This window comes from Microcebus murinus, chromosome 12 (assembly GCF_040939455.1).
Source record: "Microcebus murinus isolate Inina chromosome 12, M.murinus_Inina_mat1.0, whole genome shotgun sequence".
Lineage (NCBI taxonomy): Eukaryota > Metazoa > Chordata > Mammalia > Primates > Cheirogaleidae > Microcebus > Microcebus murinus.
The window spans coordinates 22454223-22468769 of NC_134115.1; the positions used below are offsets into that span (position 1 = coordinate 22454223).

Genomic DNA, 14547 nt, shown 5'->3' on the forward strand with positions numbered 1-14547 from the left:
CACTTTGAGTCTGTGTGATCATCCTGTTCCCAAACAATTTTCCACCTAATGAATTTAACATCCACTGATGATTTGATGATTGTCCCTTGAGACAATATACTAAGGGAAGCAAAACGATACTCTTTCCTAATTCTTCCCTTGCATACATGCCAGCTGATATTTTTCTGGAAATAAGAGCCTTTCCTTTTATTCTGTTTCCCTCCCTCTTACATTTTCTTCTTTAAATATCTCCATTGATGCATGGATTTTTTTTTATAAAAAATGAATTAAATTATAATTCTTTATTATTAATTTCTTTAAATGCTCAAATTGTCCCAAATTTGGCAAGTTGAAGCCCATTCACACTAGTCATTGTTTCACTTGTTATGAATATATAAAATACTTACCTGGTTCAAATCAAAACTATGTAAAAAGATATACCTAGAGAAGTCTTGCTCCCTTCCCCTCTACTCCTTTCTCTATAGATAACTGTTTTTTATTAGTTTCTTATTTATCTTTTCTGTGTTTCTTCTTACAAAAATAAGTACAAAATGTAGATACACACATACACATTTTATTTCACCATTTTTTTACCCCAAAAGTAGCATACTATATATATGTTTTACGCTTTGCCTTCTATTTAACAGTATTTCCTGGAATCACTGTCAGTTCATATAGATCTTTTCTCTTTTGGTGGCTGCAGAGTACTACTCCATTGAGTATATGTGCCTTAGTTTGTTCGAGTCGTCTTCTATGAACAGGCATTTGATTGTTTTCGATAGTTTATGGCCAGAAACAATACCACAGTGAATAACACCGTGAATGTGCTGTGTTGAATTTGTGGATGTGTGTTCTCAGGGTAAATCCCCGGAAGTGCTGTGGGGTTAAAGGGCAAACACACACGTAGTTGTGTTACATACTGTCAGATTTCCTTCAATAGTCATGGTACCTTTCTGTCTTCCCACTAGCAGGAAATAAGAGTGTTTGCTTTTCTACAGCCTTGCGTGTAAGCTTTTGAATGTCTGCCAATCTGATAGGTGAGAAAGAGTACCTCACAGTTGTTTTAATTTGTACTTCCCATGTAATGAACAGGCATCTTTTCTTATGCTTTAGGGCCATTTGTTTCATGTGATTTTTAAAAATCCAACTCTTTCTTCCTAATTTCCTGGCTATCACCTTAGATGAGGCTGTTTTTACTTTATATCTGGATTTCTGAAACAGTCTTCTAGCTGGTTTCTCTCCTATAACCTCCCTCCCTTCCAATTACCCTGAACACAGTTAACATAGTAACCAAATTAATCATAAAACACCTCTTCAAAACTCTCTCTCTTTAAACTTTTTAAAAATTTCAGCATATTATGGGAGTACAAATGTTTAAGTTACATATATTGCCCTTGCCCCACCCGAGTCAGAGCTTCAAGCGTGTCCAATCCCCCAGATGGTGCGTACTGTACCCATTAGGTGTGTGTATACCCATCCCCTCCTCCCCCTCCCATCTGCCTGACACCGGATGAACGTTCTTACTATATGTGCACTTAAGTGTTGATCAGTTAAAACCAATTTGATGGTGAGTACATGTGGTGCTTGTTTTTCCAGTCTTGGGATACTTCACTTAGTAGAATGGGTTCCAACTCTACGACAAGAGTGCTATATCACCATTCAAGAAAATACAAGAGGTGCTATATCACCATTGTTTCTTATAACTGAATAGTACTGCATGGTATACATATACCATATTTTATTAATCCACTGATGTATTGATGGGCACTTGCGTTGTTTCCACATTTTTGCAATTGTGAATTGTGCTACTATAAACATTCTAGTGCAGATGTCTTTTTTATAGAATGTCTTTTTTTCCTTTGGGTAGATGCCCAGTAATGGGATTGCTAGATCAAATGGTAGTTCTACTTGTAGCTTTTTGAGGTATCTCCATATTACTTTCCACAGAGGTTGTACTAATTTGCAGTCCCACCAGCAATGTAGGATAGTGTTCCTATCTCTCTGCAAACATGCCAACATTTCTTGTTTTGGGACTTTTTGATAAAGACCACAGTCACTGAAGATAAGCGAAATCTCATTGTGGTTTTGATTTGCATTTCCCTGATGATTAGAGATGCTAAGCATTTTTTCATGTTTGTTAGTCATTAGTCTATCTTCTTTTGAAAAGTTTCTGTTCATGTCCTTTGCCCACTTTTTCATAGGGTTGTTTGATTTTTTTCTTGCTAATTTTCCTGAGTTCCATATAGATTCTAGTTATCGGTCCTTTATCGGATTTGTACCGTGAATATTTTCTCCCATTCTGTAGGTTGTCTGTTTGCCCTCGTGATAGTTTCCTTGGCTGTGTGGAAGCTTTTTTAATTTGATTAGGTCCCATTTATTTATTTTGCTGTTGCTGTGTTTGCCTTTGGGGTCTTCTTTATAAATTCTTTGCCTAGTCTATAAGAGTTTTTCCAACATTTTGTTCTAGACTTCTTATAGTTTCATGCCTTAGGTTTAATCTCTCTCTTTAAAAAAACTTCAATTATCCCCTTTTAACCACAGAATACTTTTGAATTCATTAGTCTGGAATTCAAGATTTGGTTTTCAACCACTTCTCCAAACTTCTCTTTGCCTATTCTCTTATAATTTACTTATTTCTTCTGCAAAGTTAGTACACCCAGAGTCCTAAAATTCTTCCCTCCATCTTGTTTCTCATGCCATCGTCTAGGCTGAAAGACCCCCCACAGTGTCGCTTTCCCCTCTTCTCTGCCTAACTTCCACACAAGCTCTAAGGCTCATTTCAAGTCCCATCTTGGAAACCTTTGACCACCTCAGTGCCCACAGGGCTCCCCCTTTTCTGAAGTTCTGTTGGTGCATATATTTGTCCCCTTACTTGGCACTTAATATATACAGTCTTTTTTCCTTTTTTTGCAGTTACTTAAATTTTAAAAGCTTGTATATGTTTTTTTCCCAAGAGTAGGAACTATAACCATTTCAGTGGGCAAATATTAATAGATTCTCATTACCATTTTTCTGAGTTAAAATAGAGGCACATTAAGCGCTATTTTTATTGATGAGATAAGGAAGTAAAGAGATCTTATGCAATTAAAATTAATCAAGTCGATTTGGTGGTGTAGTAGGTATGGGCTCCAAATCCTGTGTTAGAGTTAAGTGTCATATCTATTACTACATTCCTTAGATTAAAACAAGCAAACAACCACAACAAAACAAACCGATGCCTCAAAACATTACTCTATTTACATCTCCCTTCAATTAGGGAAGAAATATAATTTAGAATACTTAGACTTGCCTTAATTAAAATTTCCAATCAAGATACTGGTTAGAAAGACAAAGAATTTGACATCAAATATTCATGGAGCAAAATGGTATTATATAAAATGTTATCTGTTTGTTTACAGTCTGATAAAAAAGAGAACTCTAACCCCATAGTAATGAAAACACCCTTGTTCCATCCCAGAGTATCAAATTCAATTATTTTCCTCTAGACAAAAGAATCATATGTTTAGTTTTCTGTCCCCTTTCTGGTAATCCTTCCTTGGAATGACAAATAGCTAGCTCCACCTAGGAACTAGAGGAGATCCCAGTCAATCTGGAATTTGAGTTTTTCTTATTATGTGTGAAAGATAGATATTAATCAATAGCACTCTAAACATCTGGAAAGAAATACAAAACTCAAAAAAGAAATCCCCAGGATTTTCAACAAATACTTTTTTAGTTGTTTTTTGTTTTTTCCAACAAAAAATTGCTTTTGTTTCCAACAAATAATAGAAATGATTGATTTCATTTTTCTCTAAGTCCCCTAGAGATCATCTAGACTTGGTCCAAAGATGAATCTACAGTATTAAAATGGAATAAAGCTAAGTTCTCTCTAAAGAATGATGTCCTTTCTCACAAGAAGAACCTCAGGAAAATCTACAGTAAATTATTCATATCTTTTAAAGTTTGCGTTCACCTTATTAAAATTGTAAAATTTAATAAACCATGTCCTGTTCAAATCTTCCTTGTAGTTCTAACATTTCACAAAAAATTATTTATTTTTGTATCCTATGATTTATTTTCTCCTCTTCTTGGCCCGTAGACAAAGTTTGATTAGAGAAAGCATCAAATCCTGGGTACCCTGAGCCATGTATCTTTGCTTTAAATTTGGGCAATTCTCCAATTCAACATTTATACATTATACATTAATTAACATTTATGCATTAATTGTGCATTTATTATGCACAAACATTTATACATTAATTGTGCATTTATACATTAATTGTGCATTTATTATGTCCTGGGCATGTTGCTAGTTCTGGTGGGAGCAGAGCATGTAAGTCACAGAGCTTGTCCTTAAGTCGTTTAGTATCTAGGCAGAAAGATGGGTACATACAAATTTTATACTAGTCACCTAGAAAAGCTATTATCATTGGTTTATAAACAAATGGAAATAAAAGGGAGAATTTATTCTATTGGAGAGATGAACAAAGGGTTCTGTAATAAGGTGATAATTGAGTTGAGCCAGGTCAATCCAAGATTACAGAAGGCCCAATACACACAGATTTTATAAATTAAGAGAAATCCTAGAATTTAAAAAGAGAAATTAGCAGCATTTAAAATGCTCTTGTCACCATCTTCAGAGACCCCACTGCACTTTGTATGTGTTTCTACTCTGGCAAGCATTGCCAAAGTTTTCACACCCGGTGTGTCACTTGTGACACAGAGGAATGTGCAACAGAGTCAGAGCCATGTCACCTTTGGATTCCCAATGCCAAGCACTCGGTACACAGTAGACAAAGTTTCTTAAAGGAGTGAATGGACTGAATATTTTAATAGCACTTTGCAAAGTCAATCAAACTTTCTAATTCATCTGTATTTTCAAGTAGATTCTTTTGGATTTTGAATGCCCAGGTGGCCAGTGTCTGCTATGGGATTCATTTTCCAGTGGCTTCACCCTGGTCTCACCTTTGGCTGGGTCAGCTAAGGGGAGGGGACACAGTGCAGATCTCTAGCAATCACGGTTGTCTTGTCACAGTTTCCACCTCCATGCTAAGACCCTCACTCATCCTGAATGAGTTCACACACATTCATACATTCCTTTCAAGATGTCTTGAAGATACAGAAGGGATATCTTCTCTAGTTTTAACATGCTGGGTGGATTTGTACCACTGCCACCATTGAGGAGAGCCAAGAGAGCCCAAATCACAGGTTTAAGATCTCACTCACACACACACACACACACACACCCCTCCACCATGCACAAAGATGCTACTAGCATGGGAACACAACATACAATAGCAAGAGTGCAAAAGGAGACCACAGAAGTTAGCTGGCGTGTGAAAACTAATGGAAAAATAATGGTCTGAAATGGGCAAGAAGTGAAATCAAGATAGTCGTCAGTAAGCATGATCACAGAGCCAAAAAAACACATACATCATTATTCTCTGCAAAATCACCTCCTATCATCTCACAGGAGACACTGGAATCTGCCTATATTTTTTAGTTTAGTAACTTTTATTATTTATGACTAGGTTTATTCTTTGCTTCCCAGATAATTAATATTTTACCATTAAAACTCTGATTCTAAATGCTATCCTCTTCTTGAGTGTTTATTAATGTTATTATTATATTTTATTATCTATAATAGTAATATATGCGCCATTTTATAGTGGAATATAATGGGGGAATGCTATTTCAGTTTCTAGAAACTGTATTTTGTAGTCACATATATTATAGGAAATACAACTTTTTCATTTAATGCAAGGAGAGGCAGTAATAGCCATCAGATAAATTATAATTCATTGGTAATATTTAAGATCTTATTTCAAAAATATATTCTAGAAGAGAAGACTTGGAATGGTCCCAACATAAAGAAATGATAAATGTTCAATGATGGATGTCCCAATTACCCTAATCATTACACATTATCTGCATATATCAAAACATCCCATGTCCCCCATAAATATGTACAACTATTATATATGAATAAAAAAGAGTTAACAAAATCCATTTAAGTGAGGACAATAAAAAGTCTACTTCATTCTAGCACAATCTAAGCCCTTGCAACTTCAGGTGTGGTCTATAGAAGAACAGCAACAGCAGCAGGCAGCTTGTTAGAGACACTAATTCTCAGGCCTGCCTTAGGCCGGTGAACAAGAATCTGCATTTTAACAAATCCCCACATGAGTTGCATGCACGCTGAAGTTACAGCAACACTATTAACCAATCACAGGGTTCAAGGAAACTCCACGAAGTGAAATTATTCCATGAACCTTTACTAATTTTGAGTTTCCTTTCAAAGATCCCACGTGCTAATTATTTTCTCTATTTTACCTAAACTTACATTAAGATACAATCCTGGAATTTGGTGGCCTCTCTATTTTTCATTTTCCAGCCAATCTGATGATGCTGTATGTTACAAATTCTCCCCATCCCCTGCTCCACCAGCGAATCAGGTGCATGAGAGGGGAGAAAGGAAGAGGCACTGATTTGAATTAGAACATTGTCTGGAAGACTGAAAGTCCTTTTCATTGCATAATGAGGATTTAAACCTGACTGTCCCCACCATGCTTTATTCTCTATGAACTGTCTTAGGCTCCAAGCAACAGAGTCATTTTTATGACCCAATCTCTCTACCCACCAGCCCTTGTGTTTCGCACACCACGTGAGGCATTTCTTGGCTCGAGTTTATTCTTTGTTCATCTTCGAAATTTGTCACCTTGAGAAGCTAAGGAAAAGCTGAGTCTCCGGCACATGGTCACTGGTAGATATCCCAGCCAACTAGCTGACAACCAGAGGGAAAAGTGCCACCGTCTCCTTTCCTAAAGTTGAGTTTCATAAAGACAAGAGACTTATCCTTGGCCTCAAAAGCAAGTGTCTCCTCACCATGACCCTCTTTTTATTGGAGTGAGCCTGCTTAGTGGATATTGATGGTGACAGCAATGACAAGAGTCCCCGCTGAAGCAACAACAGGGTGAGAATGTGTGAATAAGGACCTAGGTATGTTAACTCTGTAAGTAAAAAGGAAGAGGACGTACCCAAGCTGCATCCTAGACACCCTTCTTCACAAGGCACACATCCTTCATAGTCTGGGTCTTGCACTTCACCTGCACAGTGAGAGGAGTGAAAAACAGAACTCAGTTCCACTGAGGGCAGACACATTAATTGCTATAACAATATGTTGGTGTGTGGCTTATTTTAAAGTAAATCATTAAGCAATTATGAAGCCCCAAACCATCCGTAAGGATATGGATATATATATATCATCCACTTTTAACCACTTCGGTACGAGCATCGACTATAGTCAATAGCCACAGATGAACAAGCACAGCGACTTTAGCCGACAGCCAGGATATGACTTTTCTAATTTTTCATTTATCAAAATAAAATTGTGAACATTTAAAAATAACGTAATGAAAACATATATGTACATGTTACCTATTCTGATTTACATTACAAGTAAAGCTGCCTGTCAATTAAAACAAGCTTTCAAAGCTGATTTAACATTGTCTCCCCCCACAACCACGCTTGACTAGCTTTAAAAAAAAAAAAAAAAAAAAACAAAAAAAAAAACAAGCTTTCAGTGCTTTAAACCTTTCCTCATCACACAAGAGCAAAACGGACTCGTCGTCAATGCACAGCACACACTGTCGTGTGGACCATGAGTGCCGGCTGTGGGCAAGGTTTCGCGGCCGGTGAGCGCTGTACCGAAGTGGTTAAAAAAAAAAAATCTCTTTCTATTAATTTAATAGATTGGATCAGCTTAATTGGGGACAAATAAAACCAAGTTGGACTGTATGCCATGCAACTAGTTTTGAAGTAAAGATGATAGATTTTGGGTGTGAGGGTGATCTGGCTGTGATATCTGTCACCCCCTCCATCACCAGGGTTGATTTGGATGATCTGGCTGGCTTGGTGTGTGTCCCCTCCCTCACGGCTCCACGTGTGCCCCTCCATAAGCTGTGAGCTCCGGCGAAGAGGATGACCTTCCCCAATAGAGGAGGACCAGGCTTCGGTCAAGGGTATACAAGTAGCTGTGCTCCCCTGCTAGAACCTCCAAACAAGCTCTCAAGATGGTAGATATTATTTATTTAAAAAATCTACTGTGCTTTTGGGAAAATGGAATTGGGTATGTGAATGATCAGGTTCCGTCTCTCTTTTTATCTGTCCTTCTAAGCACTTTAAAAAAATGTTTTAAATCTTTTACTGTATTAATAAACATTAAGGAGAGACAGAAATGAGTGTCTTAATAATTCTAAAGAGGTCTTGGAGCTCTCTTCAGCACCAGACCAGGCATAATTCTGAGACTGAGCGGAGAAGTGGTCTGTGGCATTCTTACATAGAGCAGAGCCAAAATTATGTGCTGTTTTTAAAGTTCCCTCTTCCAATATGAGATAAGAAATTGGGCAATAACAATAACACATACGATTCACAGGCCACTTTCATATATTCAAGTAGTTTTAGGGTAGCCTGATTCCTACTTGCTTCTCACAGCAGCTCTGCTTTGGTCCTGTGGTACTTCCACAAACAAAGATGCCAAGACATGGGCAAATTAGACTAGTTTTGCCCAGGGTCTCATATCTAGTCGTTGGGAAGGAGAAAATTGTTGACCAGGACTTTGGGTCTCTAATCTAGTTTTTTTCTCCACTATGTCCTTTCCACAATTCCACCCTCCCCAGTTCAAGATGACTTTCTATCTGATCAGCCGCATTCCTATGACCTTGGATTGTGTCTGGAGAAACCTCAAGAAAGGGTGTGTAGGGAAAGAGAGAGGGGCAGCTACTACTGTCCCCACTTGATATATGGAGTCACACAAAGTCATCCCAAGTGCCTACACTAAAGCCAGGAAAGTAATTCAAATCTGTAGGGTACACCTCTTCCTCCCACCTCCTGGGGCTGGGCAGGGGCCCCAGAGCAGAGTACCTTGTCCACACTGTAACTTCCGGCAGGTGTGGTTGGTGGGCACTATGAAGTAGCCACTCATGCATCTCATGCAGACATGTGGGCTGTGGCAAAGCTCGCAGTTGTCCGGGCAGGGCAGGCAGGTGTGCCCCTCGGCAGGGTAGTGGCCTGCTGGGCAGCTCTCTCGACACTCTCCCTGGTACAGGAAGCGTTCTTGGCCATGCTTGTCTGATCAGTTAGAGGGGTAACAGAAAGAGAGAAAATGTGCAAAATTAGCCCTAAAGTTAATATATCATAAAATATTTTATTGAAAAAAGATACCAGTGAGTGCTTTTGCTCCTGGGGGATCAGGAGTACAGGAATGGATTTAATGAAAAGTCCAATATCTATTATCTTTGTAGTTGAAAAGTTTTCCTTGCAGGGAATCATTTTCTAATATTGTATATATTTGAGTGAACAGCAACTACTATCTGGGATAACATTGCAAAACCACAAGCCATGCTCTGTGAATAACTACAATCCAAAATGTGTTTAAATCTCCTAAGGGCTCCTTTTAGTATCTGGGAAAGCTCTCAGACTTGGGGACTATAGAGAACCCATGAGAATAAACAGATGCTTAATGACAGACACATTTTATGAAAGTGCAATCTTTTAAAATGATTTTGAATTATCAAAATCATACGCTTGTGCTAACCACCTAAGTCCTGAATTTTTGCACAGCTGCCAAGTCCCACAGGGACAGCCTTAGCGAAGGAAGCCCCAGACCCAGCACACCTCTTTGACTCCTTTGCATGCATTCCTGAGGGCTCCTGACTTCTGTCGACATTGAACTCTGTAAGGAAAGAATCAGCAGTACCTCCCACCTGACAGACTATGGGAATTTGTTCCTGGAGGGACTGGAAAATTCTAATCAACTACAAAGCATCACTATTAGTTACAAAGAATTATAATTAGTTACAAATATAAAACAACAATAAGGTTAATAGAGATGCACCTAGAGGTCTCCTACTCCCACCCTCCTGGAGTTTTTGTGGGGAGTGTGCTCAGGTATCCATCTTCTCTGGGTTAGATTTACTATATGTCTCTGCCTTGGAAGAGCAGGTGATCTGTGTTTTGCAGCATAAGTGGGGTCTAGTGTTCACTTATCATGTGACCTACCACGCGTAGATCCAACACCATTGACCTTTAGCCTGAACAAGAGCAAAACCCTGTCTCTACTCAAAATAGAAATTTTGTGCTATGTATAGAGATATAAAAAGTGACTTTAGATGCCATCTTGTCTTTTTTTTTTTTTTGAGACAGAGTCTTGCTTTGTTGCCCAGGCTAGAGTGAGTGTTGTGGCATCAGCCTAGCTCACAGCAACCTCAAACTCCTGGGCTCAAGCAATCCTTCTGCCTCAGCCTCCCAAGTAGCTGGTACTACAGGCATTCGCCACCATGCCTGGCTAATTTTTTCTATATATATTAGCTGGCCAATTAATTTCTCTCTATGTATAGTAGAGACAGGGTCTTGCTCTTGCTCAGGCTGGTTTCGAACTCCTGACCTGAAGCAATTTGCCCGCCTCGGCCTCCCAGAGTGCTAGGATTACAGGTGTGAGCCACTGCGCCTGGCCCCATCTTGTCTTTTCTCCTCTTTTTCACAAATAAAAAGAGGCTTCAACAGGTGAAGTGACTGGTTTAGCCAAGTTTTCTGACTGCTGGTCTTGATGTTCTTTCTATGGAACCATTCATTCCTTCAGTCATTTACTGCGCAACTTCTATATGGCAGATGATGTGCTAGTGCTCAAAGTACAGTAGAACACAAGGTAGAAACCAGGGCATAGAGTCTTATGGGCAAATTAAGCATCAAATGTGCTGAGGCTTGTGAGGGGGGGAAGTGCAGGGATCCAAGGGTGATCATGTGAAGGGGACCTAACCTAGACAAGGTTGGGGCAGCCCTGATGGAGGACATGAATTTGGAATCTAGATGGAAAGGGATGACATCAGCCAGACAAGGAGTGGAAACATCTCAAGTGAAGTCTCTGGGGCTAGAGAAACTCAAATGACCAGAGGAGTAAGCAGCTCCAAACAATTACAGTAATAATAAAGAAATAAAAGCAGAAATAAAAATAAGCATAGTTATTATTCATTGAGTGCTTACTATACGTCCAGCCCTGCTCTAAATGGTTTATTGTTTTATCTCATTCCACCTCATTTAATTTTCGTAGTGACTCTAAAAGAGGTAACCGTTATCACCATCTTATAAATGAGGGAGAAAACAAAATGAGGCATCTAGAGATAAAATGACACAGGTATACTCTTTTATAGATGAAACACAATGCAATAACTTTAATTTATACAAAGAAATGTGTTATCTCCCGTTGTCTTGGAAATGCATAATACTCTCAATTTGTTCTTCATTTTTCTTGGTTTTATTGCAAGCAAGAATAAACACAAATAAAGCTCTTCTACCAGAAAAAATGATTTCAGTGTGATGATGATGATGGTAGCCGCCAGCTCCAGGATAAGTGAGCACCTAGGAATGGCTCAGGCTGTGGGAGATGGAGAGGAGCCTGTCTTGGACTCCGGACAATGATTTGGGAAATGCAGGCCTGGTACTGCCAAATTTTCTGAGTTTTTAAGAGAAACAAGAAACTCAAAATTTTATTTAAAATTCCCAAATTTTAAAATTTGGTTCCAACTGAAAAAGTGTCATGTAGGCCAAATAAAATATGAATCTGGCCCACATGAGATCAAAGCAGGGGACAGGCATATAAAAGGAGGCCGCAAGAGGAGTCATGGGTCAGGCCGCAGAGTACCTTTGAGACCATGGACTCCAATCCAATGACAGCAGAAAACTTGCAGAGGAGGTAAAGCGGGAACATGAAAGGTCACATCTGTAATCATTTGAAATGATGATCCTGTTCCTGCGGGGCTCTGACAACTTCTAAATGGCATAGCTCAGCTTCGAGAAGACCCTGACACAGCCTCTAACGTGATACTTCTCTCAAACACGTCTTGTGTCTTCCTTAGTTTGCTAGCTTTTCACTTTATCTCAACAAATCTTAGCTTCACTGTCTATCTCATGTCCGACCTCATGTTTCTAGGCCTTTCTTTCTCCTTCTCTGGGAAGACATCTCTTAGCTTCTCTCTTATCTTTTCAAGAGCAGTGAGTCTGCCTCTGCAACAAGGTGAGCAAGATTTCCGTGTCCTGACAACACGCAGGAACTTCAAGGTTGCACAGGTTCTCTAGCGAACAGCTGTCTGATCTCAACCTTCAACCCCAGAGATGGGGCTTCTGAGGCAAACCAAACACTGGCTAGCAGGAGGAGAACAAGCTTGAGGGCAGGAAGAACAAGGAGCAGCAGCCCCCTCACCTGTTCCACAGGAGGTGCAGTTGGAAGGCCCACTTCCCTGGCAGCCCTGGCAGGTGTGGTGGCATGGATGACACTGGTCTTGAAATTCAAATTTCCATGAGGGACAGTTCAAAACACAGCGACCATCATCAAAGATGCTAGAGGAAAAGCAGACTGTTAGAATTTAGCAGTGACTTTCCCGAATGGCCCCTACGTATCAGGACATGTGGTATTCATGTTTCACTGTACGGATTTGACTTCATTGTTCCAGAAACAAGGGGGATGCCTGGGACTGATCACTTTAGAATATGTAAGATATGAGTCACATACCCATCCTTGGCCCAAGATTTGGACCCAACAGCGGGCATGCCAGAAACAGGATGGAAAGCAATCCTGATTCTGGCTCCAAACAAGCTAACTGGTGCCCACAGGGATTGGACCCAAATGGTAGGCCCCAGCCAAGTCTCGCCAATAGTCAGATGGAGGTCTGTAAACTTTCCATGCACTAAATGGGCCTCTGATTCCAGAGACTTTGGAAAAAATATTTTTCCTTATCAATCAGCATGCTCATGCTCTGCAAGGGAAATGTCAGCCCCAAGGGCTCTTGAAGGGTAGAACAAAGCACTACTCTGCTGCTTAGGTGCTACTTATAAACTTGGCCTGTGCCTATTGCAAGTAATCAATGAACTCTGATTTTGAGTGTCATTTTTTGCAAGAATTTCCTGATTTATGGGGTATTGCAGTCTCTATTTTCTGCCTATGCTTGTGAATACCTACAAGGGCACTGCAGATGAGTTAGTATGTGGGCTTCTAAAATCTTTGGTTTCATACATGTACAATATATATCACAATGTCTTTGTTAATACTTTTATAGTTTTGCTTCGTTTTTCTTTGCAGAATAATCACAAGGGCAAATGTGATTAAGTAAGTTGTATCTATGAATTCTGCTCACAAAAATACAACATGTTTATCAGGTGCAGGAGTCAGATAGGTAATTTGAATAGAGGAAAAGAACTGGCTCCACCCTCCAGCATTTCTAATTTAGCAGATCTTAAGGGAAGGGAGCTGAAAATTTGCATTTATGACAAGTTCCTGGGTGATGCTAATTTGCTGGTCTGGAGGGCACCCTGAGACCCACTGCCCAGTGATAGTCTGGATTACTTTGGAATTTGCTAAATGGTTCCCAGGTAGTATAGGTGATGCCAAATTGGCATCTTGGAGAGCTTCCTTAGAACAGTAGTTATTGTATCAATTGTGTAGTTTAACTGAGCACCTAGCACATGCCCTTGGGGGCATAATGAGCTGTCCAAGCCCGGGAGAGCTGAGTGGACCTGCAAAGAAAGGGAAGGGCTTCCTTCTCTCTCCACTTCTCTCCACTCAGACTGGACACCACACAAAAGAAAGGCCAGGTAGAGGCCTCCAGTAACTTGTACCTGGAGTGTCATCAGCTTGTCTAAACCCCGCTGTTTTCAGAGCTAGAGTCAACTCTTAACTGGAGGGTGGGCCATTTGTATCCCAGATTTGGAAGAAACTGGGGAGGGGGGCAAGGCATCCTGAATAGTACGTCACTTGTAGCTTTCCAGTTTGTTCATTCCCACACCCTGTAAGTTGGTGTCCTTTGCATCCGTTTGGAAGCAGAATGGGATTCAAGCCAGCAACCTGCCACAGAAGGCCACCTCGCTCTAGGATTCCTGGCCCCTCAGATTCTGGTCACCACACCCAGCACCACTGGAGTAAACAATCCTTTTGGCCCACTGCAGAGTGTGGAGTCCCAGATCTAAACAGACACTCATGCACATCTGGCTGTCCACATCAAAACAGATCCCCAGCACCATGACATAGAGCTTGAAGCCTGTTCTCCCAGTCCAGATCTGTAGCTGATGGCACTAATGCCAGCAGGAGTATCCTGGTCCTCCCCTGGCTCTGGTTTCAGAGCTAGAAGGTTTTTAGAGAAATAATTTGGATGTGGCTAGATTAAAAACAAATGCAAAACCAAAAAATTTCCTATAAGAAAAAATCCCATAAGAGCTTTCTGAGGATTTTAATCAAGGAAGCTACTTGATGTTCTGCCAAAAAGGAGAATGGGGCAATAGGGGTTCATTTTCTTGCTCAATTCAGGTGAGGAAGGCATGTAAAGTACATCATCATCTTGTCCTTTACAGGAAGAGATGGCAGAGTGGTTTGGGGGGGAAATCATTTCTCTTGAGAGAGGTGATCTAATGCTCTCAATGGGAACCATTTGAAACCACCCAGCAACAGAGAAGGAAGTAGACCGTACAACACTTCTGTGCTTATGTAGGAAACAAAGCTGCCTTTCTAATTTTATTTTAAGAAAGTATCAAGTGCTTTAAACC

General features: G+C 40.0%; 1 protein-coding gene across 1 annotated transcript in view; it reads right to left on the minus strand.

Moving 5' to 3' along the window:
• Nucleotides 1–14547, minus strand: part of PCSK5 (proprotein convertase subtilisin/kexin type 5) — a 427474-nt gene that overhangs the window by 94688 nt on the left and 318239 nt on the right. The window contains exons 22-24 of the mRNA XM_012759779.2: nt 12215–12351; nt 8881–9087; nt 6996–7064 (exon numbers count right to left, since the gene is read on the minus strand). Of these exons, the coding sequence (XP_012615233.2) occupies nt 6996–7064; nt 8881–9087; nt 12215–12351 (413 nt within the window). The remainder of the gene's footprint in view (nt 1–6995; nt 7065–8880; nt 9088–12214; nt 12352–14547) is intronic.